This window comes from Sinocyclocheilus rhinocerous, unplaced genomic scaffold, assembly GCF_001515625.1.
Source record: "Sinocyclocheilus rhinocerous isolate Xijiao unplaced genomic scaffold, SAMN03320098_v1.1 scaffold3398, whole genome shotgun sequence".
Taxonomy (NCBI): Eukaryota; Metazoa; Chordata; class Actinopteri; order Cypriniformes; family Cyprinidae; genus Sinocyclocheilus; species Sinocyclocheilus rhinocerous.
The window spans coordinates 15,408-27,868 of NW_015639538.1; the positions used below are offsets into that span (position 1 = coordinate 15,408).

Genomic DNA, 12,461 nt, shown 5'->3' on the forward strand with positions numbered 1-12,461 from the left:
GTCAGCTTGTTGAAGGGAAGCTGGTGAAATGGGTAATGGTTGGCTTTTCTGCTATAGTAGCAGCAGTAGATGCTGTGCTTGTGCTCAAATTAGCTGCAGTCGTTAGTGCTCCCTCGTCTCCACAGCCACACCACTGACTAGGTGATGATGATGATGATCCAGCAGCTGAGGCAGATTTGAAATATGTTGTTCATTTTGGAAACTTTTGCAGAAGATCTTTCTCGCTCCTCTTTAAGCCTTTGAACTTTACGTTTTTGTGCACCACTTAAATTTCTTTCCTGACATTTCTGATTTTTCTAACTTGTGTGTGGGTATGTTAACGAGGTTGCAACTGAAATTGACATAGGGAGGGGCGACCGGTGACGTTAAATTAATCAGTCATATATACACTCCTAAAAATAAAGGTGCTTAAAAGGTTCTTCACAGCGATGCCATAGAAGAACGTTTTTTGGTTCCACAAAGAACCATTCAGTCAAAGGTTCTTAAAAGAACCATCTCTTTCTTACCTTTTTATAATCTGAAGAATGTTCTTTCGCCACAAAGAAGCTTTTGTGAAACAGAAAGGTTCTTCAGATGTTAAAGGTTCTTTATGGAACCATTTAGACAAAAAATTTTCTTCTATGGCATCACTGTGAAGCACCTTTATTTTTAAGAGTGTACATTTCGACATGCACTCGTCAATTGCCTGTAAATTCAAAACCTCTCTCGAACACTAGTGATCATTAGTACTGTAGAAAATGAAATTACAGATTATTTAGAAATAATCCCCATCACGTAGGCTACAGCCGAGATTATCCTGTGCATTAATCCACCCCTGGTTAATGGCTATGGGCAAGGTCTGAAATAGACACCACAGTCTGGGCAGTGTGTTCATTTTAATGGAGTCAGTTCTTGAACTTAAACTGAAGGAAGGAATTCAGTTCAGTCATGCTATAGCTTCCTTACCCTTTTTAATTTATAGGTAACTAGTTGCATTCTGATAACTTGGCAAGGTCTTTTGGCATATTGATGCCCAGTTTGCCATGCCAAGGGATATTTTCTTTCAATCTCTTCTGTAGACTATAGTTATATGAAAGCAACTGGGTTTTACCTGTATTCATTTTATATCCTGATAGTTTGCATCAATATAGGTAAAGAATATGTAGGTTGCCCAAGGTAGGTCAAAATATCATCCGCGTAACAAACTAATTTCACAACAGTGAAAGAAAACATCCTGGAGAGTTATTTTGTGCCTCTCTGCAATGGGACCATGAGCCGCCGCATGTTTACTTCTGGAGGGATGTAGACGCTTAGGAGAGAGCGAAGCACCAATGACTTGAACGATGCGAGCCGCGACTGGTAGCCAGTGCAGAGAGATGAGAAGCGGTGTGACATGGGCTCTCTTGGGCTCAATGAAAACAAGACGTGCTGCTGCATTCTGAATCATCTGCACAGATCTGATTGCACATGATGGAAGTCCAGCCAGAAGAGCATTGCAATAGTCCAGCCTAGAAATGACAAGCACCTGGACGAGAAGCTGCGTTGCATGCTCTGTTAGGAAGGGCCTGATCTTCCTGATGTTGTGTAGTGCAAACCTGCATGATCGAGTTGTTTTTGCAATATGATCTTGAAAGGTCAGCTGATCATCAAGGAAACTGTCTACAGGTATGCAGGCAGTTAAACTTCACTATTGCACATTAATTTACAGTATGTGCATTTACAGTGTACTTATACAAGAGGATATTTTGGCAGTGAGAGTTTCATGGGGCTCCTTCAGCATCAGGCATGAACGTGCACAGAAGAGAAACTTCCACCACACCACTGTCCTCAAGGAGTCCGCCAGGAGCTCCAATATAGAGCTGGAGGAAAACAACTAAACAGCATTTCTCTCAGAAGGTCATGTTTCTTACCCATTTTTTTAAGACAAGCAGCAAATGGCAGACTGGTCTGAAATCAGCATTTTAATGTTTGTTTTAGAAAAAACAAAAAAGTCCAGTTTCAAGATTAACCAAAAAACACAAGGAATCTTATATAATGAAAAACTACATCTTCTCTTTTATCTTTATTCTATCAAAATATCTTTAACTCAAAAAGCACCAACATTTTTTTCTGTATCAGAATACAGTCACAATCTCATAAGAAAAAAAAATGCAATCATAAGATGATGTAAATTATAATTAGTATGCAAGATTAGATAACAAATACTTGTAAAGCAGTAATTGTGTCATTGATATTTCCTCTTCACCACTCTGCCTCCCCCACAGCCTTAGAGAAAACATAGTCTTTCCCTCCATAACTCATGACTCCATCTTTCAAGTAAAACTTCCAGCGGTTTTTGCTACGGTGAATCTGTAAAACAAACAAAAAAAAACATTTAAAATATTATCGAAACTAGTGCTGTTTTAATGAACTGTAACTCTTAAAAGTGTTTTGTCAGGGAGATTTGTGCTAAAGGTATATGACTAAAATACAAACTTATAGAGATTTAGTACATTTACACATGCAGTTATTCTGGTAACACAGCAGGTGTTTGTGTAGTCGATCTAGTCTTCATCTGCTGACGTCAACATTCACAGATAATGAAAATGATACATTGCCTTTAGCATTTCTCAGTCATGTGGGTTCAGATAAAGTATAGCAGCTTCTACTCACGGTCAGAATCGTACACTAGATTTACGTCTGCGGCTGTTTGCACTAAGTGAAAACAGCAGTATTTTTTAAACGATATGCTATTTACACAGTGCAAATAACTATAGATTTTATTTAAACTGTTAAAATAACAGGATTTTTTTCTATTTATACTAATTATTGCAAATAGTGGCAATTATCTGCTCCTCAATATTGTAGTACATCATAAAACAGTATACAACAATAACATACTGAGAACTGATGTTTGACGAACGTCTTTTATAGTGTTGACTACCCCAATCACACATTGATGAGCAGAGTGTTAGTGTAGATAGCGGGCTGTTTGCACTAGGGCTATTAAAAAAATAAAATTTCGAATATTCGTCGAATTAAACAAACAAACAAAAAAAAAATCCACATTCGAATGCAAAAATTTTGCATTCGAATTTAAGGTCTGCGTCAGCTGTCAGGCAGCTTATCAGTGGCGCACAAGATGCGATGACGATGTATGTGTCATTGATTGCATTTGAATGCTTTTGTTAGCCTATCCAGTTGAACCCACTAGATGCGGCGCTGCTACGTTGTTCATTCAATATATAGCGAAAAACGAGAGCATCAGTGTGGAGAAGATGTTTTTAAATTCGTATATAATTCGAATTTTGATCATATTTAAATAGAAAATTCGAATTTAGTTTTTCAGTCATTTTGACGGCCCTAGTTTGCACTCAGTGTAAATAGACACTCCGAAACATTAAACTTCAGTATTTTAAAATATTAGTTTAAAATGATTATATGTTAAAATATTAGTATGTTTTGGCAATAAAATGTCAACCTATTTGCTGATCAACACATATTAAATGTCTTCATCCACTAATATTTGGTAACTACTAGTTACCAAACTAGTTGGTAACTAGTATAATGGATTCAGCTGGCCTTTTTCCCCAAACCATTCATTGAATATTTAACAAAGACACATTTAGAAAAACTATAAACAGAATCCAATGCTCTTAGTATCTTCTGAAAAACTCCACACAAAAATGCAATCAAAATCAAAAAACCTATTTGTGACAGAACTTGCTGTTGTCTCCAGATGGCTGTGAGTAAGATGTAGGCCAACTGTAAGACGGAAAAGACCCTGTGAGATGACCAACTATTATCCTTTAAAACACCTCAGCATGTGTGATGTCAAGGCTACAGGTCTATGATTATTAAGACTAATACTAACATCAGGTTTTTTTTAGTAACTGGAATAAGACAATTCCACATTTTCATGTGGAACACCATCAGTGGCTGCTGCTTTATTAGTCTTCATCTGTTTAACTGCAGTCAAACCTCGTCAACAGTAATGCCAACAGATGTGAGGATGCTCTCATGAGAAAGATTCATCAAATCATTTGCCTCATTCATCCCAGCCCCATAAACGTGTCAGTTTCTCAATGTGACGCTGTGTCTCCATCAGCCAATATATGAACCCATAAGAGCAAAGTCCTTGCACACAGAGTCCGAAATTTTTGTGTGCGTTTTTTCGTATTCGTCATCCTAAAAATCAGACACGCACAGAAACCTTAATTAATCGAATTAAGCGAATTAATCCCTTGCGAAAAGATTTCACAAAACAATACAAAATGGAGTCATCAAACAGTGAGAATGATTTTGTTGTCCTCTCTCTTCTTAAAAAGAGAAAAAGAAAGGAAATATTGGGTCCATCTAATCCTGATATATAGAGAGGAAGGAGAGTTCTGTGGGATTATCATGGGATTATCACGGGCGATTCGAAGTTTACTTCAGGATGTCAGTAAACGTTAATGCATTGCTAGCATACTGGAACCACATATTAAAAAGACGACCACCAATTTCTGTGAACTCAGTGTGCAAGGATCTTTACAGTGCTTTGTGCTGCGAGACGAAGTGGATTTTGGCGTTTGTTTGTACAGTGGCTCTGAATTGTCAAAACACCTCTCAAAATGCTCACTACGGATGCGAAAAACGCAGAAAAATCGAACCTAATCCGAATTTTTTAATGACGGATGAAAGTTTTGGAGGCAGTGTGTAAACCTGATTGACACAAGGTGAGGTCGTATTTTTTTAACGTGCGAAAATTTCAGGGTGGTTTAATCTTTATCCAGTATATTCTACAGGCTGATCTCTTTCACCTCATTCAGAAGCCTCTTCTCTTTCCTTTACCTTGTCATACTGGCACACAATGACGTTCTCCGTGTCAAAGATCTCTGGGATGTCCTGTTCGCTCACGTCATCTCCAGAGTTCAGCGGATCCTGAAACAGACGCATTCATTAAACTGCATCAGATTTTCACGAGCAGGTGACTGAAACAGTGCCAGACTCGCCGACAGCGGGGTGAAAATCATGATCCAGCCCCATTTCTGGAATAACTACTGAGGCCGGGATCTTATAAAGTGGTTCCCTTTCATGGGAACTTCGAACTGCGTCCTCTAGGGGTCGCTATGGGGAACGCCTCGTCGTGACCCGTGTCTGAAGCATACATTGAAAAAACAATAAACTAGTAAAAAAAAAAAAAAAAAGACGATTTCATGGTTCTTTTATGTAACTTGTAACAATATTTAACTAGTATGTATTTTTAGTATGCTGAAAAAAATTCAAATAAAGCCTGTGTGTGATTATTACTTTTGATTCGCTCGAGTTAATGCTGTTTGTTGTCTGTGATCCTGCATGTTGAACAGCATACAACTGACCAGTCCACATCTTCGGCAAGTTTCAATGTATATTTGTACCCATCATAATGCAGTACACAAAGAAACACTAATGCACAAATGCAGACATGTTCATATTTCTGAAATATATAAAAGGTATAAACTACTCAATGATTTAACTTTATTTAAAATATACTCTGCAGGCACAATAAACTACTGTAAAATGGTTTTACATCTCTCAACAGAAAGGTTTCTGCATGGTTTAATAAATTATAAAAGCATAATAGGATCGATTTAAAGGGGTCCTATTATGCTTTTTCACTTTTTGAATTTTAGTCAGTGTGTAGTGTGTATGTTTGGGCATAGATCCTGCTTTTTTAAGGTCTACAAAGTTCCAAATCTCAAAGTCCACTCCAAAGGGAGATATTTCGTTTTTAAAAAATCCCTTTTCAAGAACTACAGCGAACGGCTCGTTTGGACTACAGCGTTGTTTTCTGGGTTTGTGATGTCACAAAACGGCCCATTAGAATATAATTAAAATAAATCCCGCCTACGGAAATTTGAATGGTTGGGGGGTGGGGAGGGGCGAGGTCGTGGGTTGAGTGCATCAGACAAGACGACGATGAAGAAGTGCTGCTGTAGCGTCAAGTTTTCGCAAGTTATTACACATGCACCTGAATAATTATTTGTGTAAATATGAATGTTACAATTATGAAAACGTTTTATAAATTGCTGACAGTACAATACTGGACAATTATGTAATCTGCAGAATTTACACTTCAATTATGACACTACAGTGTTTCTCATACATTGATTTATTTGTGGCGTCCGCTGCAATATGAAAACTGACCGCCACAAATAGATTTTCCAAAAGGCTTTGACTTCGTTGAATAAACATGAGCACTGCACGTTTCAAAATTGAAACCCGGTGCGGGTGTTTTTATATCACTGTATTTCTGAAGGAAATTTTGGATGTCATTTTCGTTTAATCTTGCATGTAATGTCTGATAAAGCAGTGTTTTTTTGAGCGGAGCGCTGCTTTGTGTACAGCCGTTACCGGGGAAACCTCGATCTCTACCACTCCAACAGCGCCTCCTGCTGGCAGATAATGAGTTTGCATATATATGCCGCCACAAATAGAGTGCAAGTCTGTGGGAAACACTGGACTATGGTATAAATAAATTCAACTGTATAACAGTTTCACTGCAATTCATGTTATAATGTTAGAATTAAAGAACAATAAACACAAACATACATATTACCGTTGCATTATCTGTACATAGTAAATGCCGTTATTTAAGCGGTTGTTGACATCGTATCTAAAACGTGATTTAGCCCCCAAAAAAAACAATAACGTTACCACTCTATATCAGTGCGTGCAAAAGTTCTGCGCGATCCTCTTGCTCAATATTCTCGGGGTCTGAATCCAGCTCAAATTGATATGGCAATATATACATCCTTAACTAAACCGGAGCAGACATAACTTGCTGCTTTGGCAAGGGGCGGGGCATTAAGCATCTAAGCTGTTCGCCAATCACAACGCACTGGGACAGCTAACCAATCACAACACATTTAGTTTTTCGGAAGGCGGGCCTTCATCAAACCCGGAACTAATCGAACCATTTGTGTCAGGCTGGGGAGAAAGGTATTGTAATAACGTAAATTATGTGAAAAATAATGCAATTTTCGAACCACCAGGCATGAGCGCATGTTCTAGTACACCCCCAAAACAAAATCAAGACTTTGTAAAAGAGCATAATAGGACCCCTTTAACAGTACTAGCCATAACAGCATATTTCCAGTGTGTGTATAATATCAGCACTCTGAATCCTCTGAAACTCTTCATTCTGTGGTTCAACATCCGCTCCAGTCACCAAGATTTGAGTCTGATCAACCAACATTGTAGGACAAATAATTCTAAGCAAAAATGTTAAACTGCTGTCTGTTGTGGGCACTAGGGCTGGGTGATGTACTGGCTGACGTGATGAACCAGTAGAAATGTGTCAACCAGTAGAGATTTTGGACTGTCTCAATCACAGGTAATCTCCTGTGATATTATAGTGCTGCATCCTCAGAAATGTTTACCATTTGCATGTTTTTAAGCCTTGAGATTTAAAACAAAGCTATTTTAAATTGATCAAGTGCAATAAGCTCAGTTCAGTGTTTGTGCAGTTTCCGTGTTCACTCTCACAAAGGATGAGCACATACAGCTCAGCTCTCTCATGGCTCATACACACACACAAACATGTCAAAATATCCATCCTGGCAGCTATTCATATAAATACAGTCAGAGGTGGAAAGTAACTAATTACAAATACTTTCGTTACAGTACTTGAGTACATTTTTTAATTTTTTCTACTTGTGAGTATAATTAAATTGTGGTACTTTTACTTGAGTAGAATAAAACTAAAGTATTCAACTCCGCTACATTTATTTTTCACGAAAAGATAGACAAAAGCGCCGCCGATGGAGAAACAGAGCAAGCCGGCGTTTGACGGGCACTTTTTAAACTCCTGGGGTGGAGCCCTGCGCAGGTCTGACTAGGGTGCAAAACCAATTAAAACTTCTAGTTCAGCTGCGGGGGCAGGGCGTTCAAACCGCGTTTTGCTTTGACTGTCAATCACCGGCATTGGCGTTTTGAATCAGCATCGTTAGAGCTTCAATATTTTACTGAATGTGAGCTATGCTCTGATTTTAAATCGTGATTTTGTCAGCTCCTGAAATGTGTCATACCGTTGATATTACCAGAGCACACAGCAGTATAAGTAAATAGAAAACTCGGTTGATAGAAGGACAGTTATTGCATGGATGGAGCAAGAACAATGTAAGTGTCTAAAATACATGCACACAGTTCACTTGAATGGTAAAAATCGCCCTTTTTAACAGTGCGGTTAAACTAAATGTACGAAGCTAAAATAACCTCAACATTAACAACAACATTGAAATAAGAGTGCATGCATTTTAACGTGCATCTGGCTGATAGATCAACCACGATTTATCTGTCAATCAGATGCATTTAAAATCACTTTTTCTGTGTGCGTGCTTTGGATGTGTGCGCACATGGGTGAAGAAAAAAGATAATCTATGTATGACTGGACGATTTATTCATATCCAAAACAAGACGATGTGAACATTACAGAGTGCTAAGCACTCTCAAGCAGTGTATGTTTCATTCATACTCGAAGCCGGAGGGCGCTGTCACGCAGAAAGCCTAAAACGGCCTAGTAGAAGTAATATACTGTATAGTAACTTATGAAGTGCAGGAAATCCCTAATATGGACAAAGGCATCCCGCTATTGCTGTAGCTGCAGGAAATCCCTAATATGGACAAAGGCATCCCGCTGTAGCTAAAAAAGGTAATTTCAGGTCATTTCGAGGTAATAAATATAGTATATGAATAATGCAGTGCTAATTGACATAACATTTATTACAGTATAAAAACTATTCTGCCTTATGTGTTTGTATAAACCAATCCTAAAATAGTCATTAGGAAAATACAGGGGGAAAAAAAATATATAGAATACAAATTATTGGTTATCATCCAACAGTGTAGGCCTGTTTGATTTCTTAGCCAATTAAAAGACATAAGAAAAAGCAAAGCCTTTCAATTAGACAAAAGTCAAGTGCTTTTTTTTTTTACATTTCTGTCCCCCTCATTTCTGAAATGATGGCTACGCCCCTATGTGTGCAGGACAGAAAACAGCGTGCCAGTCGTCCCCTGCTTGAATGGTTTAAAGTCATATTAAAATGCACACAAAGGAATCGATAAAAGGGAATCAATTTTAATTTTATAACAAGTAGGTGATTTCTGATCTTAAGCATTCTATTCCAGAATTGGAATAGATTTTGGATTCCCAAGCCTAGGAATGGGTTAACATGTTAAATAAAATGCTCTTTTTTTTTGTCCTACCGAAAATGTGCCTGGAGTCCACCTTTGTTAGAATCAGAAAGATCTTTATTGCCAAATGTGTTCACACACACACACAAGGAATTTGTCGGTGTTAGGAGTACAGAAAATACAAACAAAGTGCAGACATACATAAAATGAGAGAATAGACAATAAATTATCAATAACAATAGTAATAAAAATATACAGAAAAAGGAAAAATGTCCATAGACACAATTGTGAATGTGCATATGTGCTATTTACAGATGAAGGTTTAATGAGTAATTTACAGATGTGCAGTACTGAGGTGTGTTACGTGTTGTTCAGGTGCGATATGGCCTGAGGGAAAAGCGGTTCTTGTGTCTGGCTGTTCTGGTGCACAGTGCTCTGTAGCGCTGGCCAGAGGGCAACAGTTCAAAGAGAGAGTGGGCTGGGTGTGAGGGGTCCAGAGTTATTTTCTTAGCCCTTTTCCTCACTCTGGAGATGTAAAGTACTTGGAGGTTGTGTAGAGGGGCACCAAGAATCCTCTCAGCAGTCCTGATTGTCCGTTGTAGTCTCTTGATGTCTGATTTGGTAGCTGAACCAAACCAGACAGTTATGGATGAACACATGACAGACTCAATGATGGCCGAGTAGAACTGTTTCAGCAGCTCCTGTGGCAGGTTGAACTTCCTCAGCTGGCAGGTGATTTTTTTAGCCCTTTTCCTCACTCTGGAGATGTAAAGATCTTGGAGGCTGGGCAGAGGGACACCAATAATCCTCTCAGCAGTCCTGACTGTCCGTTGTAGTCTCTTGATGTCTGATTTGGTAGCTGAACCAAACCAAACAGTTATAGATGAACACATGACAGACTCAATGATGGCAGAGTAGAACTGTTTCAGCAGCTCCTGTGGCAGGTTGAGCTTCCTCAGCTGGCAAAGGAAATACAGCCTCTGCTGGGCCTTTTTAGCAATGGAGTCTATGCGAGTGTACCATTTCAGGTCCTGAGAGATGGTGGTGCCCAGGAATCTGAATGACTCCACTGTCGTTACAGTGCTGTTCATGATGGTGAGTGGGGGGAGTGCAGGGGGTTTTCTCCTGAAGTCCACGATCATCTTCACAGTTTTGAGAGTGTTTAGCTCCAGGTTGTTAAGACTGCACCAGACAGCCAGCTCTTTAACCTCCTGTCTGTAAGCAGACTCGTCTCCATCCTTGATGAGGCCGATGACTGTAGTGTCGTCTGCAAACTTCAGGAGCTTGACAGAGGAGTCATTCGTATAGAGGGAGAAGAGCAGTGGGGAGAGAACAGAACCCTGAGGGGCTCCAGTGCTGATGGTGATAGTCCTGGATGTGAGTTTGCCCATCCTCACTAGCTGCTGCCTGTCTGTCAGGAAGCTGGTGATCCACTGACAGATGGAGGTGGGCACGGAGAGCTGTGTGAGTTTGTCTGAGAGAAGGTCAGGCATGATGGTATTGAAGGCCGAACTGAAGTCCACAAATAGGATCCTTGCGTAATTCCCAGGTCTGTCGAGGTGTTGCAGGATGTAATGCAGTCCCATGTTGACTGCATCATCCACAGACCTGTTTGCTCTGTAGGCAAACTGAAGAGGATCCAGCAAGGGTCCAGTGATGTCCTTCAGGTAGGCCAAGACCAGTCTCTCAAGTGACTTCATGACCACAGACGTGAGAAGGACAGGTCTGTAGTCGTTAAGTCCAGTGATTTTGGGCTTTTTGAGGACCAGAATGATGGTGGAGCATTTAAAGCAGCAGGGAACTTCACATAGCTCCAGAGATCTGTTGAAGATATGTGTGAAGATGGGGGCCAGTTGGTCAGCACAGACTTTTAAACAGGCAGGTGAAACACCATCTGGGCCTGAAGCTTTTCTAGATTTCTGCTTCCTGAAGACCCGGTTCACATCCTCTACACAGACCTTAAGCACAGGTACAGGTTTAGCTGATTTCAGTTTCTGCCTGTAGGTCGGTATTAGATGAACTAAACAGTGATCAGAGAGCCCTAAAGCTGCTCGTGGAACAGAGTGATATGCATCCTTTATTGTTGTGTAACAGTGATCCAATATATTACGGTCTCTGGTGGGACATGTAACGTGCTGTCTGTATTTTGGCAATTCATGGGAGAGATTTGCTTTGTTAAAATCTCCAAGAATAATTAAAAGAGAGTCCATGTAAAAACATAGTCCACCACCTCTCGTTTTTCCAGTTAACTCCGCAATGCGATCCGCTCTGAACAGCTGGTAGCCCGGCAGATGAAGCGCGTTGTAGTCCAGGTACCGTTGTTCCATTTCAGTTATTTGTTCGGCCAGCTTTTGCATCGCAGCGCTCACGAACGCGTCCGGAGGCACGTGCACATTCACGAGAATGAAATTTTGTTTGTTTGAAAAAGTTTGTTATTATAACAAACTACACTTTCAATGTGATTTTAAACCATTCAAGTCAAGAAGTAAAGAAGCAAAGTCAAGAAGACTCACAGGCTGTTTTCTCTGCTGCACACATCCTTTTGCAAGTGTTCTTTAGCCTGTTGATTTTCATTCATAGTATTCAGCTATGAAATATTTTGCAATAAGAGTTAGAATAAATGTGAATGATATCTAAGATTTTTTATTTTATTTATTTATTATTATTTATTTATTTTTTCTTATTGGAATCGAAATTAGGAATTGACAAGAATCGGAATCAAAATTCAAACGATGCCCAACCTTACCCATAACCCCACATTATTTTTTTCACTGGCACCTTTCCATTCACACCATTTTAAACCCTTTATTTTCTTTTAAACCCTCACTTAGCCTTCTTTGCTTTTGCCCTTCTTAAAAACAACCACAATCTTATACGTGAATGTACTTTTCAAAATTAGTTATAAAACAGTTGCTCCTGGCAACAGGGATAGCTAGTATGTTTGCTTAACATAGCGTCAAACATGACAATTTATGAGACTAATATCATGTTTTGCTCCAAAATCACTATATAACATCAGTCGTGTTTGAAACAGTTAGCTTCTGTGGTTCCATGTTGCTTCTTATCATAGTGAGACAGAAAAATATTTTTTATACAATTCTATACTGTGATACAAGCTATGTCAATCAGAAGGGATGCACCGAATGTTCGGCAACCGAAATTATTCGGCCAAAAACAGCAAAAAAATATATTTTGGTGTACGGCCGAATAAGCGAAAAGGCCAAATAATATGTACCGAACAATGACTAACGCGATCAAATAGAGGCACACACTAATGCAGCAAACATGTTGGCAGTGTGAAAGTATTTAAAACTATCAGAGCAAGAAGCAGAAATCATTACAAGCAT

The 12,461-nt window shown here is 39.3% G+C and overlaps 1 protein-coding gene across 2 annotated transcripts in view; it reads right to left on the minus strand.

The window, feature by feature from the left end:
• Positions 1–2,056: 2,056 nt before the first annotated feature.
• Positions 2,057–12,461, minus strand: part of gtf2a1l (general transcription factor IIA, 1-like) — a 26,338-nt gene continuing 15,933 nt past the window's right edge. Inside the window, exons 8-9 of one of the 2 annotated variants that reach the window (XM_016567231.1) lie at positions 4,792–4,881; positions 2,058–2,328 (exon numbers count right to left, since the gene is read on the minus strand). In XM_016567231.1, coding sequence (XP_016422717.1) covers positions 2,221–2,328; positions 4,792–4,881 — 198 coding nt within the window. In that variant the 3' untranslated portion in view covers positions 2,058–2,220. Of the gene's footprint in view, positions 2,329–4,791; positions 4,882–12,461 lie in introns of both variants that reach the window. The other variant, XM_016567232.1, reaches the window with a different exon arrangement.